Source organism: Choristoneura fumiferana, chromosome Z (assembly GCF_025370935.1).
Source record: "Choristoneura fumiferana chromosome Z, NRCan_CFum_1, whole genome shotgun sequence".
In the NCBI taxonomy this organism is placed as follows: domain Eukaryota; kingdom Metazoa; phylum Arthropoda; class Insecta; order Lepidoptera; family Tortricidae; genus Choristoneura; species Choristoneura fumiferana.
Window position 1 is genome coordinate 12,950,795 of NC_133472.1, and position 22,618 is coordinate 12,973,412.

At 37.1% G+C, this 22,618-nt stretch overlaps 1 protein-coding gene across 2 annotated transcripts; it reads right to left on the minus strand.

Annotated features, from left to right (window-relative positions):
• Window positions 1-2,594: 2,594 nt before the first annotated feature.
• On the minus strand, window positions 2,595-21,976 carry LOC141427864 (uncharacterized). Of its 2 annotated transcripts, none has more exons than XM_074087456.1 (7): window positions 21,868-21,976; window positions 17,485-17,700; window positions 16,804-16,932; window positions 16,238-16,375; window positions 11,803-11,923; window positions 5,202-5,314; window positions 2,595-4,041 (listed from the first exon to the last, which is right to left on the minus strand). In XM_074087456.1, the coding sequence occupies exons 1-7, from the start codon at window positions 21,886-21,888 to the stop codon at window positions 3,145-3,147; spliced, it is 1,635 nt and encodes a 544-aa protein (XP_073943557.1). In that variant the 5' UTR covers window positions 21,889-21,976; the 3' UTR covers window positions 2,595-3,144. The 2 variants fall into 2 exon arrangements, with proteins under 2 accessions (XP_073943557.1, XP_073943564.1); XM_074087463.1 differs by lacking the exon at window positions 21,868-21,976 and adding an exon at window positions 21,642-21,857.
• Between the last annotated feature and the right edge of the window lie 642 nt (window positions 21,977-22,618).

Here is a 22,618-nt window from a genome sequence, read left to right on the forward strand (position 1 = left end):
CGTGAGTCCATACGTAACCGCGGAGCACTCGCGACTCGCGACTGATGGTTGCCGAGGTATGCTGAGAATTCGTGGCGCGTAGGTACATATAACTCGCATTCCGGCCGTTTGTATGAAGACAGTATACTGCTCCTTTTTTGTACTGTGAAACTACTTAGTCTTACTAAGGTATGGGTATGAGGTAATAATAATTCTGTGGAACATTCTAGATATTCTGCATTTTTGTTTTCAACGCCATCTAGGGAGGAATAGATATTTTAATATTATTATTATTATCATCGTATCTAATTTTTTACATAAGTTTCTGACTAAACTCTTGAGTCAATATTTTTTATTTATTTGAAGAAATTATGTTTAAAACGCAAAAAGTTACGCAATTTTCAATTATGTTAAAACTATGTCTGAGAAAACGAACTAACTGCAGCATGACAGATATATCCTCAAAATAATGTTATATGGAGAACTAGTGAAATTTACAATAGAACATTCCAGAACTTCGATTATTTAGCACCATCTAGTGAAGAATAATTATTATGCTTGCCTTGCCCTCAATACCTAGTGACACCTATCAGCGTGGTGCGAAATAATAGAGGAAATGAATGAGGGTTTTCACCGAGTCGAAACATCGCTAGATGGAGTCAGTATCGTGAGGTCCGTTTGACGTTTGCTTGCCATTGGCTCATTCATTTATTTAACCAATCACGAGCAAACGTCAAACGGACCACACGATACTAACGCCATCTAGCCATATTTCGTCTTCTGTAAAAGAAAACCCTCATTTAAGTGTTACAGTCTATGCCTATTATAGTGGCGCCACGTTCAAACACATTATGGTGCCACTAAAATACCAGACCGCGATAGCAGATTATTAGTGGCAGATAGGTGATAAATTAATTTTTCACACCTTCAGAAAAGTAACTTTTCCTCCCTGACGAGAGGGAGCAAAGTGCTACTTTTCTGTTCAAGGCTTTTCTATGTATTTTTTTGCAAATGCCATTTATTGGAGTTGATAATTGTAAAGCAACACCATTTTCTATGCTGGTTGTTGTTTAATAATATTTAGAATTATTTTTTCAAGTTTCTTAATGCTCGGTGTGAAAAGTTGTATGAGCCACTCGGGAGCAAAATTATTTTCATCTTGGGCGTTAACACTTGAATTGAATCCCTCATTACGTTCAGGATTCTACTTTAGAATCCCTCGCTACGCTCAGGATTCTATTGTAGAATCCTTCGCTACAATAAATAAAATTAAATCTGGATTCAATGTACGCCCTCGCCGTAAATACACCATTTTGCTCCCTTGTGACACAAATAACTATTAGTTTGTAACATCTTTATTGATGCGAGTTTGAATTCCATACGACACCATGTCACCGCTAGGAAGTATGACACGAATTACGAACTTCCGAGTCATTAAAGCCCTCAGTCTTTGACTTCGGGCTTCTAATAGACTGGTTCGAAATTCATTATTTACACAATGTACTATTGGTGAAACTCCCACATGGTCTGCGCGGGAACCGGAGGGAGATGGCGTTTTGTAAAGCGTTATACACACGGTATGAATTACGTTAGTTATATTCGCGCATTTCCCTAAAATATTCTGCATTAACGCATTAACTGCCACCTGACTTCCAACGGCTGCCAAAGATATATTACGCGATTTAGAAGCGTGTTGTGAATAAAGATTATAAAATAATATTTTCTCAAACATGCTCGGAAATATTGTCCTCTGCTCTAACTTTTTAAATTTGCTTACTAACATTAAACTGACAAAGGAAAAATTACGAACAGCCAACCACCACTACTCTGTAAGCATTTGCGATACTGTGATGCGATGGATGGATGGATGAAATATTTCCTCACATTGTTTGAGAAAAGCACTATACAAACCTCGGCCAGAACAGGGATTGCTGGACTCGAACTCGTCCATCAATCCCTTACTTCATGGCCTCTGCAGTCTGCAGTAATGTACTATTTCAGGGATTGACAAAATATTTTGTAGGTTTGGAGTTAAAACCCGACTACGGTAACCGATATAAGATGTGGGAGGAATATATCCCTTCGCCCGATAAAGAGTTAACCCTTTTCCAGACCCCTCGAATTCAGATGTGCTACCACTAAATAAATCAGTTTTACGTTGTTCACCTGTGAGGGAGTAATTTAAAAACAAATATTTTTTTATCGAATTCAGATGATTTTGTATTGTTTAGTATTTGTGTACATTTATGTGGTTGCTATATGCACTAGGTATGCCACAAGAAAAGGGTTATAAATTTATTATCTCAAAAGTAAGCCATTTTTACTAAATCTAAAATTAGTTATTTTGGGATTTAATTAGCACCGTTATCAGCTGTCGACGGTTTATCGTCAGCTTCAGGGACACCTGTTTGTAGCCTCGACGACAACGCAACTACAGTACACAAAGCTTTTATTGAAAACGAAATTAACAACAAAACCTTTTTTCAAGTGTGTTAAAATAGATTCACAATTTTTATAAACCTCACACCCATAACCCATATGCCTCCTTTGCGCAGTGGGTGAAAATGGGACTAATATTATAATTGATGACGATGACATCACCAAGAAAACACAAGTTTGATTTAATACATTATAATTACACCTATACTATGTCGTGACAAGTATAATAGTTAAACGTAGCAATAAAATTGTCAATTTTAATTACATTTAATATAGAAGACGTCTACAACAGATTATAGCAATATTTAAAAAAAAACATTATTATATTTTAATAAGTAGTCAATTGGATTTACATCTCAATGCACAATGTAATGAAGTAGTGTTCAAGGACAATAAAAACATAATCATTAATCACAAGTTAATTGATTGTCACTGGGGGATGGATCGACTAATCAGTGGTTTTCAACAAACCATAAAATTTATTTTCATGGCATCATATATCTGCCATTCGTATTTTTATCACAGCACTTGTAAAGTAGTGGTGTCGGTATATTATTTTTAATATTCAACATTACTTAAGTATTCCATCCGCAGCGGGCAATTCCAGAGCAAGGTACAGAGGACTAAAAAAGAGTTTCAGTAAACAGTCACCTTAATGATTAGTCAATCTTTACCTTGGAATACTTACAACTAAATAAATGTAACATTTAAAAAGTAAACAAAAGTTTATCTGCGCTGGCGGCGCTTCTTCTTGTTGGCGCGACCGCCGTTCTGCGGCGCGGCGCCAGAGGGCTCGCCGGCCGGCGCGGGCGCGGGCGCGCTCGGTGCCTGCTGGACTATAGCCAGACCAGTTTGGACGATGTGAGCCGAGTTGCTGCTAACATTCCTTAGCAAGGCTGCTTCTAATTGGTTACGCGGGCGAGCGGCAGCAGTAGGCGACGGCAGCACTGCAGCCGAACCAGTTTGGCTACGTATAGGGTTAGCCGGAGCATTGTTGTTCTGCCTGCGAGCGTTAGAGTTGGCGGCGCTAGTCGGTGCGGCGGCGCGTTGAGCGGCGGCTGCTGCCGGAACGACAACGATGTGCCCGATAGAATGGACAACCGGTAAGTGTCCATTAGGTGTTTGAGCCGGGCGATTTCGGGTCGCGACCCGTTCCGCTGCATCCTGGTTTTCGTTGAGCGTGGCTCGAAGCCGTTGTCGCATGCGTCTGCGCGCGTTGCGCGAGAGGGTCCGCTCGGTGTTGTCTGGCGGCGGGGCGGGCTGGTGTGCCGCGAGCGGGGCGGGCGCGGGGTGGCCGTCGGGCTGGCGGTCGAGCGTAGCGAAGGCGCGCGAGAGGCGCGCCACGCTGCTCTGTAGCTCGCGCAGGAGCGGGCCTGGGTCGCGCGGCGGGGCGGGCGCGGGCGCGGTCGCGTGGGCGGGTGCGGGCGCGCCGCGAGACGCCACGCGCAGCACGGCGCGCGGGTGCGCCAGGTGCCGCTGCACGTCGTCGGGCCGCACGCGGTACACCGACAGCTTGCCGCTGATGGTCGCCGGCGCCACCAGCGCGCGAGCGTCCACTCCATTCACTACCAAACAACGCCTGCGCTTCTTGAGGAAGCCTTCGCAGGACCGCACCGACCATACCTGTAATCCATTTATTCGTATTTCATCTTCAATTCTAGATCTAGAACAGTGGTTCCTAAACTTTTATTGGAATTCATCGCCGAAAATTCTAGCAAGTGGTCATTTACCCCTTAAATAAATGTACAGAGCGACCTGAACATCGCGTTTGCACTACTATGTCTAATGGGTTTACTAATTTTTCATTTCCCAACTGTTTAATATTTCTGAAACTGCAAATATTTGAGGATTTTTATAAAACTAACCTAATCTACCCTAAATGTTTGATAATGCAAACTGAACTGACGGACTAATTATAATAATATGTTTTTAACGAAGAAGTACCCAAATGGTGTCAACTTCCTATAAAATACTATTGCTACTCCCTTGCCAGAAAGGTCATTCACTCGTCATTCATTATTATTAGATTATCACTGAAAACTAGTACTGTGGAAGTCACCACTTTTTTTTTGTTTTGTTGTTTAATTTTATTATCGTGGTTTTCGTACGTGTCAAATATGTGCCAGTTACTAATATGTATTTTATTCACACCCATACAGTAAATCCTCAATTATGCGTTCAAAAACCATAGGTAATGACCAGCATTACGACATTGGATTCTATTATGAACACGGCTGTATCATAATGAGATTTCATACATCATTACAGCACGCGATCGCGACCACGTGCAGCAGCAGGTCGACGCGCGCGCAGCGGGCGCAGCTCGTGGGGCAGACATACCTACGTAGTTCTCGTTAATGCAGGTCATTCTCAATGGTTCTTGAACACATGATAGAGGATTTAATATATGGATATAAATATTGTGTGCAACTGTACGTAATTAGGCCTTAAAACACTCATGTGACCCTATTATAAGGACCCCTATTACGATTCAGTTGCATAAAATACTATTTTTTGGAAAGATAATATTTTTGTGTGTTCATTTATATGTGCAATTTTTTTAAATAAAAGTTAGATGTGATTCCAATCAAGTTTTTTTAATATAGAAGTCTCAGCAAAAAAATAGTATCTACTACAATTAATTTTTCACTATCATCCTTTAAAAAATCTCTAACGCTAGCATGATTACAAGAGTCAAATTACTGTAGACATTTAAAACGTTATCAAGAAAAATGACAGTAAAAAGCTTAAATTAAACAGCAAGGATGCATTGAAGTACTTACGCAATCAGAGAAAATAGCTTCCCGGTCATTTCCAGATATGGTAACAGTGTAGCTAAATTCATTTGTCACCCAGGGAGCAGCGGCCATCGACAGCCACGCATACACCGATTCATCTGGACGCAGGAACATCAATCAGTTACTTTGCCTCAGCATACATCGTTCTCGCGGGAGCAAAAACAAATCAGTTATAGAACAGATATTAACAGAATGTCTAATTAGTAAAAACTGATAAATTCTGCCTACAAATTATAAGCATCTAAGAAGTTGAAATGTCGTTCCACAGAAGATTTTGTTTGATGGTAACGTAACGTTGCACTTAGAGCAATATAATTTTTAGTGTCCGATCGAAACATTATTTTTTGCCGAAACCGAAGGTTCGGTTCTGATTATAGTTTCGGCCGAAACCGAAACCGAACCTTTTATAAACGTGATTTAAACATTGAATTAATGTCAGTGTATCGTTCTTTCCAAATATATGAATGATGAAACATCTCGCTGGCCTAGTCTTACAGGGTTCTAGGTTTCACTTTTTATCATCATCATCGTCATCAGCCGAAAGACGTCCACTGCTGAACAAAGGCCCCTCCCCCTTAGAACTCCACAATGAATGACAACTCGCCACTTCACTCGAATCCACCCGGTGGATTCTACCGGTTGCCCGCAATTCTCACGATATTGTCAGTCCACCTAGTGGGAGGCCTGCCAACGCTTCGTCTTCTGGTTCGCGGTCGCCACTCGAATACTTTGCTCCCCCAACGGCTATCTGTTCTTGAGCGATGTGGGCCGCCCGGGTGCCCCTTGAAATGTCGATAAACTATTTATCGAATTTAATTTCATCGAAAACAATTCATAGAATATCCAACACTAATATTTTCTCTCGGAGTCTTTTCACTTCATCGACTATTCATTACATATTATAAAATAATTATTAGAACAACAGTACAAGGATTATTATTTGCTTAAAAATACATTTCATCGACAATTCATGAGACAGAACAACTAAATATCGCTGTTTATTTTTCTTCGAATTATTATTATAAAACACCAGAAAATAGGTTAGGTTAGAACTATTAAAAAAAAATCGGTACCAGAAAAGTAGGTTAGGTTAGAACTGTAACCCTAAAAAATAAACTGGTACCAGAAAAATAGGTTAGATTGGGTTAGATCCGCGAGCCCAACAAAGATAAATCGCTGCCAGAAAGTTGGTTAGGTTACGTTAGAACTGCGACCCCAACAAAAATAAGTCGCTACCAGAAAAGTAGGTTAGGTTGGAACTGCGACCCGAACAAAAATAAATTACTTTCATTCCAAAAAGTATGAAATAATAAAATATGAAATGAAGCTCTGCCAAATAAACTATCTATTAACTAATATTTCCAGAAATTAAAAATCGGTGATTTAAGAATACTTATTTTAATTATTCGAGGTCATGGTTATTCGATGAAATGAAAAAGTAGGACACGTTGACTTTTAACTGATATTCGATTAAAAGTTTGTCGACATTTCAAAGGTAAATTTTAGTCTGATCCATGTTATGATGTTAATTGTAAGACCCACCTGTTGGGGGACGATACTGAGGCCACTGAGCATAGTATTGAGCTCCTCCAACGACTCCGCCATTATGATTTAACTTTTATCGAATTGAAGTTTTAACAATGTCATAGTTACACTGGGTATAAATTAAAATACCCTTAAAAGTGAAAATGTAATATAAACTATAATACTAAGGTAGCGACCTGATAAATGAGCATTTCTATAAAAGTTTGTACATTTGATTTGCGACTCCGATTTGGGTAAAAATTTGGAGGTAGATAGAGTGAACGATAATGAGTTTAAATAACATAGTCTCCCGAAATGTCCCAATTAATTTGTATGGAAAGTTCTATTTTTGTTACCGCAAATCCATAGTTTTGGTAACAAAAAAGGAAATTTCCATACAACCCAATTGGGACATTTTGAGAGACTATGTTATTACGACTCAGTATCGTTCACTCTTCATACCTGCAAATTTTTATCCAAATCGGAGTCGCAAATCAAATGTACAAACTTTTTTAGAAATGCTAAATTTTAGATGGTATAAAATAAATAAAACAATCAGCCAGCCTCGAAAGGCTAACTCATATTTAAATATAGGAATCTTTTTGTTCCATATAATATTTTAAATAATAAGCAAAGTGATTCGGCGGCCGGCGGAGTCATACGAGCGGCGCCATATTGCCAGCCGTGCAGAGCACACCATTAGCTAATAATGCCACCCGAAAGTACGATGTAAGTTTCGGCGCCGCCGAAAGGTTCGGCTATTTTTTGGCCGAAACCGAAACTTCGGTCGGACGCTAATAATTTTGTTTCGGTAGCCTGTAATTCTGGATAATCCACAACTCCACAAATTCATCGCACGTTTTTTCCTTCGCGGCTTTTTAAAAGCACTCGATAATTATGTAATTAATACGAACGAGAACGAATACAGTTATTATTACGAATAATTAATAAATTACAATGTTAAATAGGAAAAGTGACTGAAGAGATTGCGTTGCGATTGCGTAATTAATCTGTTTAAGTAAGTAAGTTTTTTAATCAAGTCGAGTGTGAAGGTCCGATATCCTACTAATCCTACTAATATTATAAATGTGAAAGTTTGTGAGTGAGTGAGTGAGTGAGTGAGTGAGTATGTTTGTTACTTTTTCACGCTTAAACGGCTGGACGGATTTGGATGAAATTTGGCGGAAAGTTAGTTTATAACCTGGATTAAAACATAGGATACCTTTTATCCCGATATTCCCACGGGATAGGGATAAAATCTCGAAATAACAACCGCTAGGCTTAGAATCATGAAATTTGGTATGTAGGTAGTTGGACGTCTGGAATATAACATAGGTGACTTTTTGACCCGATATTCCCACGGGATACCTAGGGATAAAATCTTGACATAACAACCGCTGGGCTTAGAGCCATGAAATTTAATGTGTAGGTAGCTGAACCTCTGAAATAACCGTTTTAGATGAAATTAGGTACGTAGACAGCTGGACATTTGGAATAACACATAAGCTAACTTTTATCCCCATATTCCCACGGGATAGGGATAAAAACTTGAAATAACAACCGCTGGGCTTTGAGCCATGAAATTTTGTATGTAGGTAGCTGGACCTCTGAAATAACACATAGGCTACTTTTTATTCCGATATTCCCACGGGATAGGGATAAAATTTTTAAATAACAACCGCTGGGTTTAGAGTCATGAAATTTGGTATGTAGGTAGTTGGATGTCTGAAATAACACATAGGCAACTTTTTGAATCGATTTTCCCACGGGATACCTAGGGATAAAATCTTGAAATAACAACCGCTGGGCTTAGAGCCATGAAATTTAATGTGTAGGTAGCTGAACCTCTGAAATAACACATAGGCTACTATTTATTCCGATATTCCTACGGGATAGGGATAAAATCTCGAAATAATAACCGCTGGGCTTAAAGTCATGAAATTTGGTATGTAGGTAACTGGACATCTGGAATGACACTTAAGTGACTTTTTGACCCGATATTCCCACGGGATAACTAGGGATAAAATCTCGAAATAATAACCGCTGGGCTTAGAGGCATGAAATTTGGTATGTAGGTAGCCGGACGTCTGGAATAACACATACGCTACTTTTTATCCCGATATTTCCACGGGATAGTTTTGTAACTAAGGGACCCCATACATCCGTGTATTATTGTTATTATTATTTTGTAATTTTTTCTTTAATTGTATACTTACTGTTGTTTTTAAGTATTTTATTTGTACTTATTTTATTTTGAAAAAATGACTTTCTGCCAAGCTTCTTGCGGCGCATTCTTCTTGGCAATGATGGTCTTTCCGAAAGTGCTGGTATTTAAAAAAATTACGTGTAAAAGTGCCCATTGCGGCCTATTTACTGAATAAATGATATGAATTTGAATTTGGATAGGGAAAAATTTTGAAATTTTAGCACTGGGTTTAGTCTTGAATTTTGTACAGTTATTCGCAACACAAAGTCAATGAAGACCACGATATAAATTTTGGAATTTTCCAGGGGAATTTTGTAAAATCCCGAAAATTTCAATTGCAACTACCAGACCGAATAGTTTACGCGTGCGAAGCCGCGGGTAAAAGCTAGTTAGAAATAAATTTGATAAATTATAAACTCGTTGGCATAATGTTGCTCGATATAGGTGTCACTTCTGTTATTGCTTATTTGGGTCGGGTCTCGTTGGCCTTACTTGCATTTAGTCTTGGCGAGCAAAACGGCTCAGTAGTACACTGACCACGTATGCAAAATTACTTGGTTATATAATGCCATGATTACAAAATTGTCTAAGTTTTAGGAGGACTTCCTTAGCAAAACGTCTAGGTCTTGAAATGCACAAGTAGGCAGAATGACTCAATTGGGATGCACCAAAAAAAAAACCTATAGTTTTTATTTTATTTTTGGAAAGAATAGGATATTTTAAGATACCATTTTCATTGTTTTTGAATTTGGATGAGTATTTAATTTTTTATATTTTTTTTAGGAAATACGCTGGATGACGTCACAGTGAGACAGCCACGTTCCATTGCCTAGGGTAGTACATAACATAATCTGTGGCATTACAATTTGACAATAATTCAAGCACGGCTTAGGGTCCTAAATGAAACATGACAAAACAAATAGTTTTATTTATTTCTCTTCTTTTAGCTTCGATTATTCCTATGTTTGTTTAATGGTGTGATAGTAAATAGATATTTTTATTTGAATCTGATATTTAAATTCTTTTGTATTTACTTGTAACATAGTAATTTAATAATTTAATTTTTAAAAATACATTGGAAATACTCGTATACATTTCGGACTTTACGATAAATGACTACTGTTTAAAGCTGAGTGCGCATCATGTGATTAAAGTTCTATCTTTGTCACTATTTGCTATTATAAGCAGGACAGCAACATTTCAAACTGTCAATTTGCTTAAGAGTGTAGACCTGCTTTATAACTGCCTTTGTGACGAGACACTGCAGGGGTCAAATGAGGGTCATTACTTAAATTTTGTTTATTCAGTTTATCACATTTTTGGAATCTGATTTCTGAAAACGCTTCACAAAGCCTATTTCTCCAAATGGTTTTCGATTTATTAACTATATGTTTTCAAAAATTGGGACATCCCAATTGTGTAAGGTATTGATTGTATTACATTACTGTAGAGGCCGGGAAGTAGGGGGTTGCCGGCCAAGTACGTATAGGCCAAGTACATATACACGTAGCGAGGCCGGCAACCCCAGGTTCCGGCCGAGGCTTGTATAGTGCTTTTCTCAAACATTACACGTGTGGCTGCTGGCGGCGGGCGGCTGCGGGCGGGCGGTGTTGCTGTGCGTGGGCCGCATGCGTGTCGCAGAGCGCGCGTCGAAACAAAGACGGTCGCATTGCCGGCCAGTGGCCTGCAAGGTTGTATGAAAACTCTTTGCAGGCCGCTAGAGTGACCGCGCGCACGCAGCTGAGCCCCAGCGCCTGCAGCGCGATACTTTTCGGCTTATTATTTGTAACACAACGTCAATATTTAATGTCATGTTTGATAAAAATAGTTTTACAAGACCAGACCATTTACCTACTAAAACATTATGACATTAAGTCCTTTTACAGCCAAGTCATTCCGTCTACTATGCCTTTTAGCAATGAGGGCGTTTTACAGACCAAGGCATTTTGCTACCCGGACAAAATACAACTAAGGTGCTCTGCTCGCCAAGGCTAAATGCAAGTAAGTCCAACGGGACCCGACCCGCTTATATTTGTCATAATCTTTCAGTACTGTCAAATAGTTTTTGCTCCCGCGATAACTACGTATGATTATTATCACTTATGAGAAAATATTGGTCAAGTATTTATACTTTTGTCAATTAAACAAGAAATTATGAAGACAGTTAATGTACCGCGTAAAGTCACGCTCCATCTTAGTATTTTTTTTTGTTTGATGGACAACGGAAAAATACATCTCCAATATTTTCTGAAAATCTAAAGCGCAAGAAAATTTTAAGCGCAGCCTACGCGAATTGTGTGATCGCGAATAAACGGCGCCGTGAATTTTTAAAAAGCCAGCAAAAATGTGAATGAAACTCGCGTTAACTACGCGTATAAAACACGTCGTCTCTCTTAGGCATAAGAATAGTGCATATACACATATGTATTATGCTTCTCTATCTATCGCATACCTTGTATTTATTCGCTCATTCTTGGAACCGGAGAGGGCGAGCTGCCAGAAGGGCCGCTAAGCAGGGGGTAATTTTACTTAGCATGGCTACAGGGCGCGTCTGCTGACTGAATTTGGACGCTAATGAAGATTATTCGCAAGCGGACGGAATTTTTTATACTAAGTACATCGTTTCAGAAAGACTACGTTAAGTCCAGAAGATCTGATGGAAAGGCACGCGGCACGTGTCGTGTAGTGCTAGGCTTGGCACGGCAGGAATAAACCGATGAATGCAAGAAATTTTGTAGCTCACTAGAAGTGGCTTGAACAGCCGAATGCTTTATGCATACGAGTGTCACTTGAAAACCCTACATGACGTGTAAATCAGGTAAGGACTTATAACGAGCAAAGTAATATCATACTTACTGCTAATTTCAATAATTAAGAAGAATATGCCCATATCGGACACTCTTACAGCTGTTACAATTCTACCAGGGATGGTGGAAAATTGCCAGGCTTGTAGATATTCGCCGTTTTCAGACTGGCCCTGTAAAGGAAACATCATGCTTAGGAGTTAGGGATACGTCAGATTCCAGGAGACGCTCCAGCATCAGGTCAAGATAACAATATTCTTATGATACTATTAAGTTTCGAAACGATGAGACCAGTGGAACTTGCTCGCAAAAAAAAAACCGGCTAAGAGCGTGTCGGACAGGGTAGGGTTCCGTAGCCATTACGAAAAAATAGAATAATATTTTCCTAAGGATTTCATATTGTGTACGGAATCTACCAAGTTTAGGTATATTTTATACCTTAGCCTGCTATTTACTCCTATACTACTTAATTCTCAAGCAACCTTACCTATCCAACGATACCCCACACTATAGGGTTAGTAGAGAAAAAAAAAATCCCCCACTTTACGTCTATGGGAGGTACCCTACATTTTAACCACTGTTAGCGTATATATATATATAATTGTAATTTGTAAGCGTAATTTGTATATATATATATACAAATTACGCTTACAAATTACAGCTTTCTAATACTAACAACGGTCTTTGAGCTTAGCCACGGACAGACAAATGGACAGAGATGGCGAAACTATAAGGGTTCCTAATTGACTACGAACCCTAAAAATTATCTAAATCAGACGATTCGCTTGGGCTTTCAAGTAATGATATAATACATCGAAAAGACTCACATCACCTAAACAACAAAAAGTTGGAAAACCCCCGACTTCGTCACTTCAAAGTTCAACATCACAAAAACGGCTGAACCGATTTTGATAAAACATATCTTAGAACCATCGCTAGAAAACTTGCTTTCAAATAAAAAAAACCGCATTCAAATTGGTCCACCCGTTTAAGAGCTACGGTGCCACAGACACACACATAGCGGTCATACTTATAACAACATCCCACTTTGCGTCGGGGGCTTGTCGGGGATTAAAACAAGTCAACCAAGTCTCACTTGATGCAACTAGCACAAGACCCCTGTTTTTGAACATAGGCTTATTAATAAATCCATTTATTTCAGGCAACTTGGCCCATACAATAAATGAGTATTTCTCGAAAAGTTGTACCGTCATGAAATATCAGTTTGTCAAGAAATTATGAACACTAAGGACGCGATCATAAAGCATAAACTGCATAAAAAAACCAAAGTTTCTTGACGTCAGGAAAACGCCAGGAAATCTTGTGAGGAAAAAATCGTAATTTTGTAACTACATCGAAACTTTATATTTAATAAATCCAACAACAAAGATTATCTGACTTTTATCATCGTCTTTACACAAGGTGTATTTAAACACAATACTACTTATTTTTTGTGTTAAAATAGCGTCAGGAAAACTGAAAATGGACAACTTTTTGAGAAATAGTCAAATAACTTACAGCATAAGGCTTACAGACTAACATAATAAAAAATTAAAATAATGATCCCAACGCAATGCAACGCGCATTAATTTGCTCGCAATATTTCGCGCTAGAACAGCTGGATGAATTGGATGAAATTTGGTACACAGTTCATAACTCGGAAAAAAACATTTATTTACCGCGGTATAATGATAGACAGGCGAATCTTAGTCAGTTAATTGCCTAAACCCTTCAAGTTTACTGATTTTAAAACTTTGACGAACGAGTGAGTATGTGAACATATTAACACCCTGGTGTCACAGTTTCAACTTGCAGTCGTTTTATCAATAACGCGCTTTGAGTATTTATCTAGAATTCTAGAATTTATCTATAATTCTAGATAAATACTCAATGATAACGCGCATGCAATGCAATATGTTCAGACGTTAGAATTACACCATTTCAAAAGGACCATCTAGGTAGATATCGAATTTCGCTTGCAAAAGTGTAATTTCGATTTTCGCTTGCAAAAGTGTAATTTCGATTTTCGCTTGCGAAAGTGTAATTTCGAATTTCATAAATTATTTAGAGACAAATACTATTATACAGAAATTATTCACATAAGGCCTGTTCATTGATAAATTTTATGTGACATCTGTGATGCCGACTTCGTTTATTTTGTACGAATAAAAAGAACATTTTATCTGATAGGTACATAAAATTTATCAATGAGTGGAGAAACAGGCTAGACTCAGATTATTATTCTATTGCCCGCAACTTCGCTTGCGCCCTGTAAGAACTTTGGATTTATACTTCGCTAAGTGTAAAACTTACTCTTACTGAAAGTTTTTTTAGAAAACTCTTCTCACCTTTGTCAAGAGATGAGTAAATTTAACCTTCCTGTATGTAGGTATCTTAATATTTATCAATTGTTTTTGTTTCAATATTTTTTGTACAATGATGTGTGTGTTTACATACATACACTATCTAAAACTGCCTCAAAAATACAATATAAATTTACATCTAACCTACGAATTAGCATACCAAAAAAAAAGATTTTTATAATCTCTGTCTTCTGACAATGTAAACTGTATAGCTTTGCACTATCAAAATTGTACTACTGCTCGTTACGGTAAATTTTCTTCCGCAAAAATAGGAAAGTCAAATAAATTATTAGGAGGCTATACAATGAAAAGAAAAGAAGCAGTTACCTCGTTCACTCAGGTTTCAATCGAACTTTGAAAAAATCTCTTATCACAAATCAATATGTCAACAAATTTTACCCTTAAAACAATGTTCATTAAGTTCACTCGGAAAGATCATCGATTTTGAGATACCAGCTTTTTTCAAAGTAGTGACGATATTTCGCATAGTTTTGCTTTGCACATAATACATATCATTAGAAAGAAATGCTAATATAACACAATTCGCGATGCAACTTCATAAAACAATGATGACAGCATTAAGCACGCAAACAAACAGACATTGCTACTGGTAATAAATATATTTTTCCATCTCACTTGCTCGTCAATGATGTTATTCTATAACTGTATAATAAAGGACAATGGCCTAAATCGTTCCCGTGCGGGAGTAATGAATTTACGTCAGTTTATCATCCCAAGGAAGGAAAAGTTTAGTTTTAAAATTTGCCATCAAGTTAGTAGGTACGTCATTTCAGACAGAGGTTTCAAGTCAACCAACGTTTTATTTGTTATTCTATATCTATACTAATATTATAAAGAGGAAAGATTTGGATTTATGGAATGGACTTTTGTATTTTTATATTTTTGGATATTTGTTACGAATTAACTCAAAAACTACTAGACCGATTTTAAAAGTTCTTTCACTATTAGAATGCTAAATTATTCCAAAGTGCCATAGGCTATATTTATTACCAGAAGGGTTCCGTACTAAAACTTCAATAATGTAACTAAAAGTGTAAAAAAAGTTGCCTTAAAACATCTTTCATCGTATGCGCTGTGGAAACTATTGATGATAGAACAAAAAAAGTTCTACGATATTAAAGAATATATTAATATCTACAAAAACTTCGCAATACCATATGTCCAACTATTGTTTTAAAAGTAGACAGGGTAGACAGAAATGCAGACTAAAATCAAACCATGTTATCCATGCCTTTTTGTATTAATCCTTATCCAAATAAATAATTTCATATGCAAGACGGTTTCAATACCTGTAGATTTCTTTTTGAATTATTCAAATCGGACATTTCATTCAAAAGATATTACGAATTTAAAAATATCAATCCAACCAAAAAATGCATTTACTCTACGTAGGGCGCCCCGGCTTCCCGGGGTAGTTTTTGGGAAATGGAGCTGAACAATGTGTGTGAAGTGCTCTTGATTAGATACCTTTTTAGAGTTTTGTGCCCATAGGGTAATAAAAACGGGACCCTATTACTAAGACTCCACTGTCCGTCTGTCTGTCTGTTACTTGCTGTATCTCAGGAGCCGTGATAGCTAAAATAGACAGTTAAAATTTTCACAGATGATGTATTTCTGTTGCCGCTATAACAACAAATACTAAAAACAGAATAAAATAAATATTTAAGGGGTGCTCTTTACGGATAGTTGCTTGAAATATAAATAATTAAATTAAAATAAATAAATATTTAAGGGGATCTCCCGTACAGCAAACTTGGTTTTGTTTTTGTCAATTTTTCTAATGTCAAATGTATTATATTATAGATACGGACCTTCGTGCGGGAGTCCGACTCGCACTTGGCCGGTTTTTTCATTATGCCCGTGCGAAGCCGGGGCGGATCGCTAGCACCTTATATTATCTAATAGTATTTACTTCTATTCTTTGTTTCATCAAACTGTTCAAAAGTCATTGTTATTATTTTTTATTTTATTTGATTAAACAGAAATGGCATCACAGATATCTTACACATTATAATAACGGGGAACTAAACAAAGTTTAGACACAGCCCTTAATCTAGTTAAATATAAGTATAAGAATACTGTACCTAAGCCAAACAAACTTACCTCAATGAGTTCTGGAGAGTGGAAATATCGAAGATGGTTCAGCAAGCGCGCAGCTGGCAGTCTAATTGAATTTCCATTCTTACAGCAAAGGCAACGAAATAAGCCTTTGCAAGCTGGAGGTGCTCTAAGTACTGGGAGCTGAAAACACAAGTTAGTTTTATGAATTGACACCAATTATCTTAACAAAGATCTAAGTAGTTATTAAATTTATTTATTTATAATACAGAAGAGCATAAAAAAGGTTTAAGTATCTGCTTCTTGAAGTAAGTTTTACAGTTTTGAAGAATTTTACAGTTCTCATCACATGGCCTTCAACTTCCGTGACACCGTATTCAATCCTGTGTGGCGCCAACAACTATAGTCTGTCAAAAAAGAGAAGAAATTAAAAAGTGACAACACTGTAGTGTCCTCCCTTTTTGGTTTGACAGGGTTTGAAAGGGATGACACTACAGTGTTGCCACTTTTTAATTTCTTCTCTTTTTTGACAGACTATAAAGTCATATTTTTACCCTGGAGAAGTGTCCCATTAATGGGCACAAACCATTGCTGCAACTATAATTACTTACATTTGGGTCCGTGAGATTATTCTCCTCTTCTTCTGCAGCATCGTTTTCAGCATCTCCTATGGTGGATTCTTCGGCAGGAGTGTTGCTGCCAGAACCACTCGACCCTGTTGTTACTTTGCCACCTAGTTTCTGAGAATAATGTTTTACAGAGTTAGAAATAAAACTGTCAGTAGCTAATCGAGGAACAAGAAAATTTATTTATTTTTTCGGTTAGGTACGTCATAATATTCCTTCGGCTAAGGGGTAGCGACTTTTGAACCACATTACGCGAATGCGGTGAATTTTAGAATTGAATTCGAACGAGATAATAAATCACATTCATCTGCTAATGATCCTTTAGCGTTTTCGTTATTCGGAATCGGTAATAACCGGTTTTGTGGTAAACATGTGAAGTATTTTAATTTGAACCCTAAAAAGAAGCTTTAGATTGTTTCCTACATAATACAATAGAGATTTCATCGTAATCTTTCAAGGAGTAATGTGTGAGTGAGACAACATTGATCATGCTAACGCACATAGCACACGCTAGCAATCGCGTATCACCATTTATTTTTGTTGAACAGTAAATAGTGGTAAAAACTAGAAAGAAATAGCTAATGCGTTTGTGATTGCAGGCACGCTATAAAATATGGCTTCAGTCAGCAAAATGATTGACTCTGAAACAATTATCTGGATACTTACAAAAGCTCTTAATTTTCTAACATTGGCAATGAGTTCTTCCATCGCATAATTTCTAGTGCCAAAGAAGAGGGCGCGACAGACCGGACACTGGCTGAGGCGCGCTTTGCATCGTCCACACACGTGATGACCCTCATTGCATTGAAAAATTTGACCCGAAGGAATTTCATAGCACACAGGACATTGTAGTAAGTCGTCAAGGTCAGGCAAAGCCTCTGCCTGGAACAAAAAAAAAGGTATCTTCACAGTAAGAACGAAATCACTGTAGAAGGAAAATGTGTATTTTTTTTTGGCAAAATCAGCCTGCATTTGACCTGACCAATGGTGGCATGTATTTAGTAGCCTGAGATAGAGCAAACATCTTTAGCAAACTACCTAAACCTTTTAGGGTTCTGTGGTCCTACAAGAAAACCTAGCTTATTCGGCCGCGGCTGTGCTTAGAGCAGGGATCCACAGACTTACGAGTATTAGTACCAGGGACCACCCCCGGACAGATTATGAGCTAAAGGCGGGCCGCAGCAAATAAAGACAATTGAAATTAATATCATAATTTCGCTGGGTTTATGGCAATTTTAGAGGTCGCTGGCGGGCCGCATGTACCTACATCTACAGCGTGCCGCGGTCTATGCATACCTGGCTTAGAAAACGCTGTCATTTTGCATGAGTATATTAACTATATCAGCTTTGGAAAAAAATATGGGGTGCCTCCCCTACAAGGGAAGCCTTCTTTTCTTTTTTAAAACAATAGTGTTGTTTCTTTGAATAGCTTTGTAAAAAAAAATAATTACTAAGACCATTCTCGATTTAAAGATGCGTTTGCAAATATTATGTATGATCTAAAGTGCTTATTTTTGTTAGAGGTAAATGTCCCTTCCAACCCCACCAGCTAAATCATTACCTTAAAAATCTGAAAAGAATCATGACAGTAGTATAATGAAACGAATTTAGAAGGTAAACTATACTAACTAGGCTCTACAGGTTAACGAAATATAATCGATAAAACTTAATACTTATTGAAAAATATTTACCGCATATTAATATTAGTACAGTACCACTACCATGAGTTTACAGTGACCGTACTCGATAGCGACGGCGTAAATTATTTGTAGAGGCGCTGTACAATTCTCCATACAAATAATTTACGCCGTCGCTATCGAGTACGGTCACTGTAAACTCATGATAGTGGTACAGAACGTGACAGAACCCTACACTACACGTGGCTCGGTCGGTTTTTGTTTTTTGTTAATTGACCAAAGAAAATAAATAAGGGTCCAACGTGTTTTGATTATCTAATGATGATGGATGATGAATTCCGTAATCCGTATTTTCTGTTAATTACGCTTCCTTACCTTTACGCGTCTGTGGTGGATGCGCAAAGCGCGAACCAAAAAAAAAATTATGACGGATTAGGCTAAGTTCAGATAACGCGCGGTGGTTGGCTCGGCGCGCGGTTTAAGATTGTATGTAACAAATCAATGCTTTTGTTTACAATGTCCGCGCGTGACTATCATGTAAACAACAGCATTGATTTGTCACAATCTCAAACCGCGCGCCGAGCCAACCGCGCGTCTTGCACGTTCATCTGAACTTAGCCTTAAGATGCCATCAGACATAGTAGTGCAAACGCGACGTACAGGTCAATCGGCACTTTTGTTAAGGGGTAAATGAAAACTTGCTAGAATTTTCGGGGATTTATTCTAAAAACTAATTAGGAACTACGTTTCTAGATCTAGAGCTAGAATAGAAGATGAAATACGAATAGATGGATTTTTAAAGGTGTTGTCGTAAGCGAAGGCGTAGTTTGTTAGTGAATAGCCGGGTCTCCACTGAGCGAGCCGCCGAGTGAGTACTTAGTGAGTATATTTGTTACTTCTTCTCTCTGAAGCGGCTGAACGGATTGGGATGAAATTTGACAAAAGTTAGTTTATAAGCTGGATTAAAACTTAAGGATACTTTTTATCCCGTCATTGTCATAGGAATAAAATCCGAAATTTCAACCGCAATATCTACAGTCATGAAATACACGTTATTGAAGACCCAGATGGGATTCTCAAGATTAATGAATTTAAAAAAAACCCCATAGGAATTCTATAAAAAACCCACTATTTCAACCACTAAACCTTGATTAATCCTACTAATATTATAAATGTGACAGTTTGTGAGTGAGTGAGTTGTTTGTTACTTCTTCACGCTGAAACGGCTGGACGGATTTGGATGAAAGGCTATACCCGTGTAAGGGAACAAAATATGTCCCTGACGTTATTAGCCAATGAATATATCCTATGTATTGGTAATAAAATAATGCTAGTTATTAATCTGCCAAGTTTTATCTCAATATCATTGACAGGTTCCTTGCAATGTCACTTGAATGTTTTTTTTTTACTTTTCTACATATCTTGAAAACTACTGGTCCGTTTCTTTTGTGATTAATGTATTTTGTTAATGGCATGAAGAGGAATAAATTCGCAAAACACAAGACGTCTCTAGGTCAAAATTAACTTGGTCATTTTTGATGTCAAATATTTCAAACTTTTTTTTTTACACTTGTGAGTCAGCGACACCCACTATTTTTTTTTACACTGATGTGACATCTCTTTCCGTACAAATATATATTGGACTGAAATCAATCGGCTTGGAGCAACATGGTGATTTTTTTAATAAACTTTTAGGTGCCTAAAAGTATAGGATGGTCAATCCCTATAATGTACTCCATAACGGACTATAGGTACGCTTAAATAATCTGTAGAATAATGAAGATTTATATAAAATATCAATATACCCTTAGTATGTGTACCTTGGTGATGTACTAGGCCGGTATACTCAAAATTAAAATAGAAATAAGTGAAAGTCTAAATTCTGTTAAATTAAAAGTAAGAAGGTAAGGGAAACTAATTTGCTTTCTTGATTTATCATTCATTTTGTAGGATACATAATCTACACAAATATTTTTTATTGTGTTGACCGTGATGAGATAAGTACCTACTACTTAAGACAATTGTTAAATGTGTTGATGTATTTTTCATCAATAATATTTTTGTAGAATATTTACAATAGCTGTTGCCTGCAACTTCATCCAAGTCCCATTGGAACCTACCATTTCCTGGGAGCAGCCTGGCAGATGGCAGCTTTCTATTAGTCAAAGAATTTCTAGAATTGATTCAGTTGTAGGTATTTTTTTTTCTTTTTGACTGTTGTTTGTGTGTCTTTGTGAATGTGAATAAATATCATCTTTCTTTCTTTCAGTAGGGGGTAAGCTCCGATACTAGCTTACCCCCCACCAAACACACAAACACAAACAAATACAGTTTTAAGTACTATACATATGGTATAGACAACACTCTAAAACCTATGTATTTGAATTAGCTGAATGCAAATAACTGGAGGGAAAAGAGTAAAAGTAAAAAATTGATTTAAGATGTTGTTTCAGGTAGATTATAAAAAGATTTACCCCCGTTTCACCATCCATTGATTAATTTATTTGACGGATAAATGTGATGCTGTCTCTGTTGGTTTCGTTTGAATAGACAGAGATGGCATTACATTTACCCATCAAATAGAATTAATAAATGGGTAGTGAAACAGCCCCTAAAGTATCATATAAAGTAAGTATATTGGAAGGCTACCTCCATGGATTGTTTAGGAGACAAAGGAATTTGCTATGTTGATCTGACCTAGAAAGCTAGAAACCTAATAATGAAATTAAATATTGAATTGAAAATCAAATTTAACTATTCAGATAAAAAATAGCAGTTCTCTTTTTTAATATCAACATGAAATCCTCATGGAAATCCAAACGAAACACATCACACATCGTTATTTCCATAATTTAGCAATAACAGTGGTTTTCTTATTGGCTTCTGGAGATTAAAATCTGAAAATAACTGCCATTCATACATTTCAAAAATAGAGGGTACTGTAAGTACTGTTCAGTTTGTATCACTCACTCCTCGTTAGCCCAAAGAATGGAGGATGGTATATTTCATTGTAGGTATCCAAGATTTATATGGATCAACACAATGCCAATTACAAAAGTAAAGATGACAGTAAAAGTTGAAAGCATTAAAATAAAATCATCTCAATCTCAGAGGACGATTATTAACTACCAAAATCGATCAACCGACTAGAATAAAGAAAAAAATAAATGTCAGCTTTGCACAAACCTTGACGTTCTCAGCCATCGTGCAAGTCCCCACAAGATAAAGAAATTAAAAAATAATAATAATTCTCCAAGAATCACCAGTCTAGCTCCAAATACAATTAGTTAACGACTTGTTACTGAACGCGAGCAGGCTACAAATAGTTATGGGTAGATGGTTGGATTTCTACAATTGGGGAAAAAATGGCTGCCTACTTCCTCCCTCCAGGATAGAAGTGTTGCTACTTTACCTGCTGCTCTGTACTTGTCATTATGTTATACCCCAGTGTTATAGGGCTGCCAAACAAAAAACAAATTTAATCACTATTATGGATCTCTTAATTATTTAATTGAATAACTAATTAAGTCGTTACGTATTTAATTCCTAAATGAAATAAAATGAACTATACGACAAGACGTTTGTACAGTGTTTTTTTTTATAATGTCACGCACGTCACAACTTTTCAACACGTTTTATTCGAAATATTTAAAGACTTCAAATTTAACAAGGAAAAATAACTAATAAACTCTGGGAATTATACTGATTGTATCATAGACTGCTAAGAGATACTAACGTATTTTGTATGTTGATGTTTGAAATAGAATTTGAAGACCTTTGTTAAAATGAGATTGAAATCATAACTGGTTTTTTTTATTTTTGTTTCAACCATTTTTATCAGATATGCTATAATATCATATTCCGTTAGTTCTCTTTATAGTTTGTGTCATATTCATACTAAATGCAAAAATAACTGTCTGTCATCTCTTTAACGCGCTGAACCGATTTAAATAACGTTTTGCAGATAATTAATTAGTTTGAGATCGTGGAAAGAACAAAGACATAGCGTTGTTGATACTGCAATACCGCGTAACTAGCTTTTTTCGTAAGGTATAATTTTCACTGTCAGAACAGTATTAACATTGTACTGTTCAGACAATAAATTATGGAAAATGTATATCTTATGGTATGGAAAATGCTAGTTACGCGGTATTGCAGTATCA

Excerpts from the sequence above, each read along its gene's own strand:
- LOC141427864 (XM_074087456.1), bottom strand. The coding sequence starts at position 21,888 with ATGACAAGTACAGAGCAGCAG. Across the intron at positions 16,376-16,803 it reads ATAATCTCACGGACCCAAAT|CTCCCAGTACTTAGAGCACC; the intron begins GTAAGTAATTAT and ends TTGTGTTTTCAG. Across the intron at positions 4,042-5,201 it reads AAGCTATTTTCTCTGATTGC|GTATGGTCGGTGCGGTCCTG; the intron begins GTAAGTACTTCA and ends AATGGATTACAG.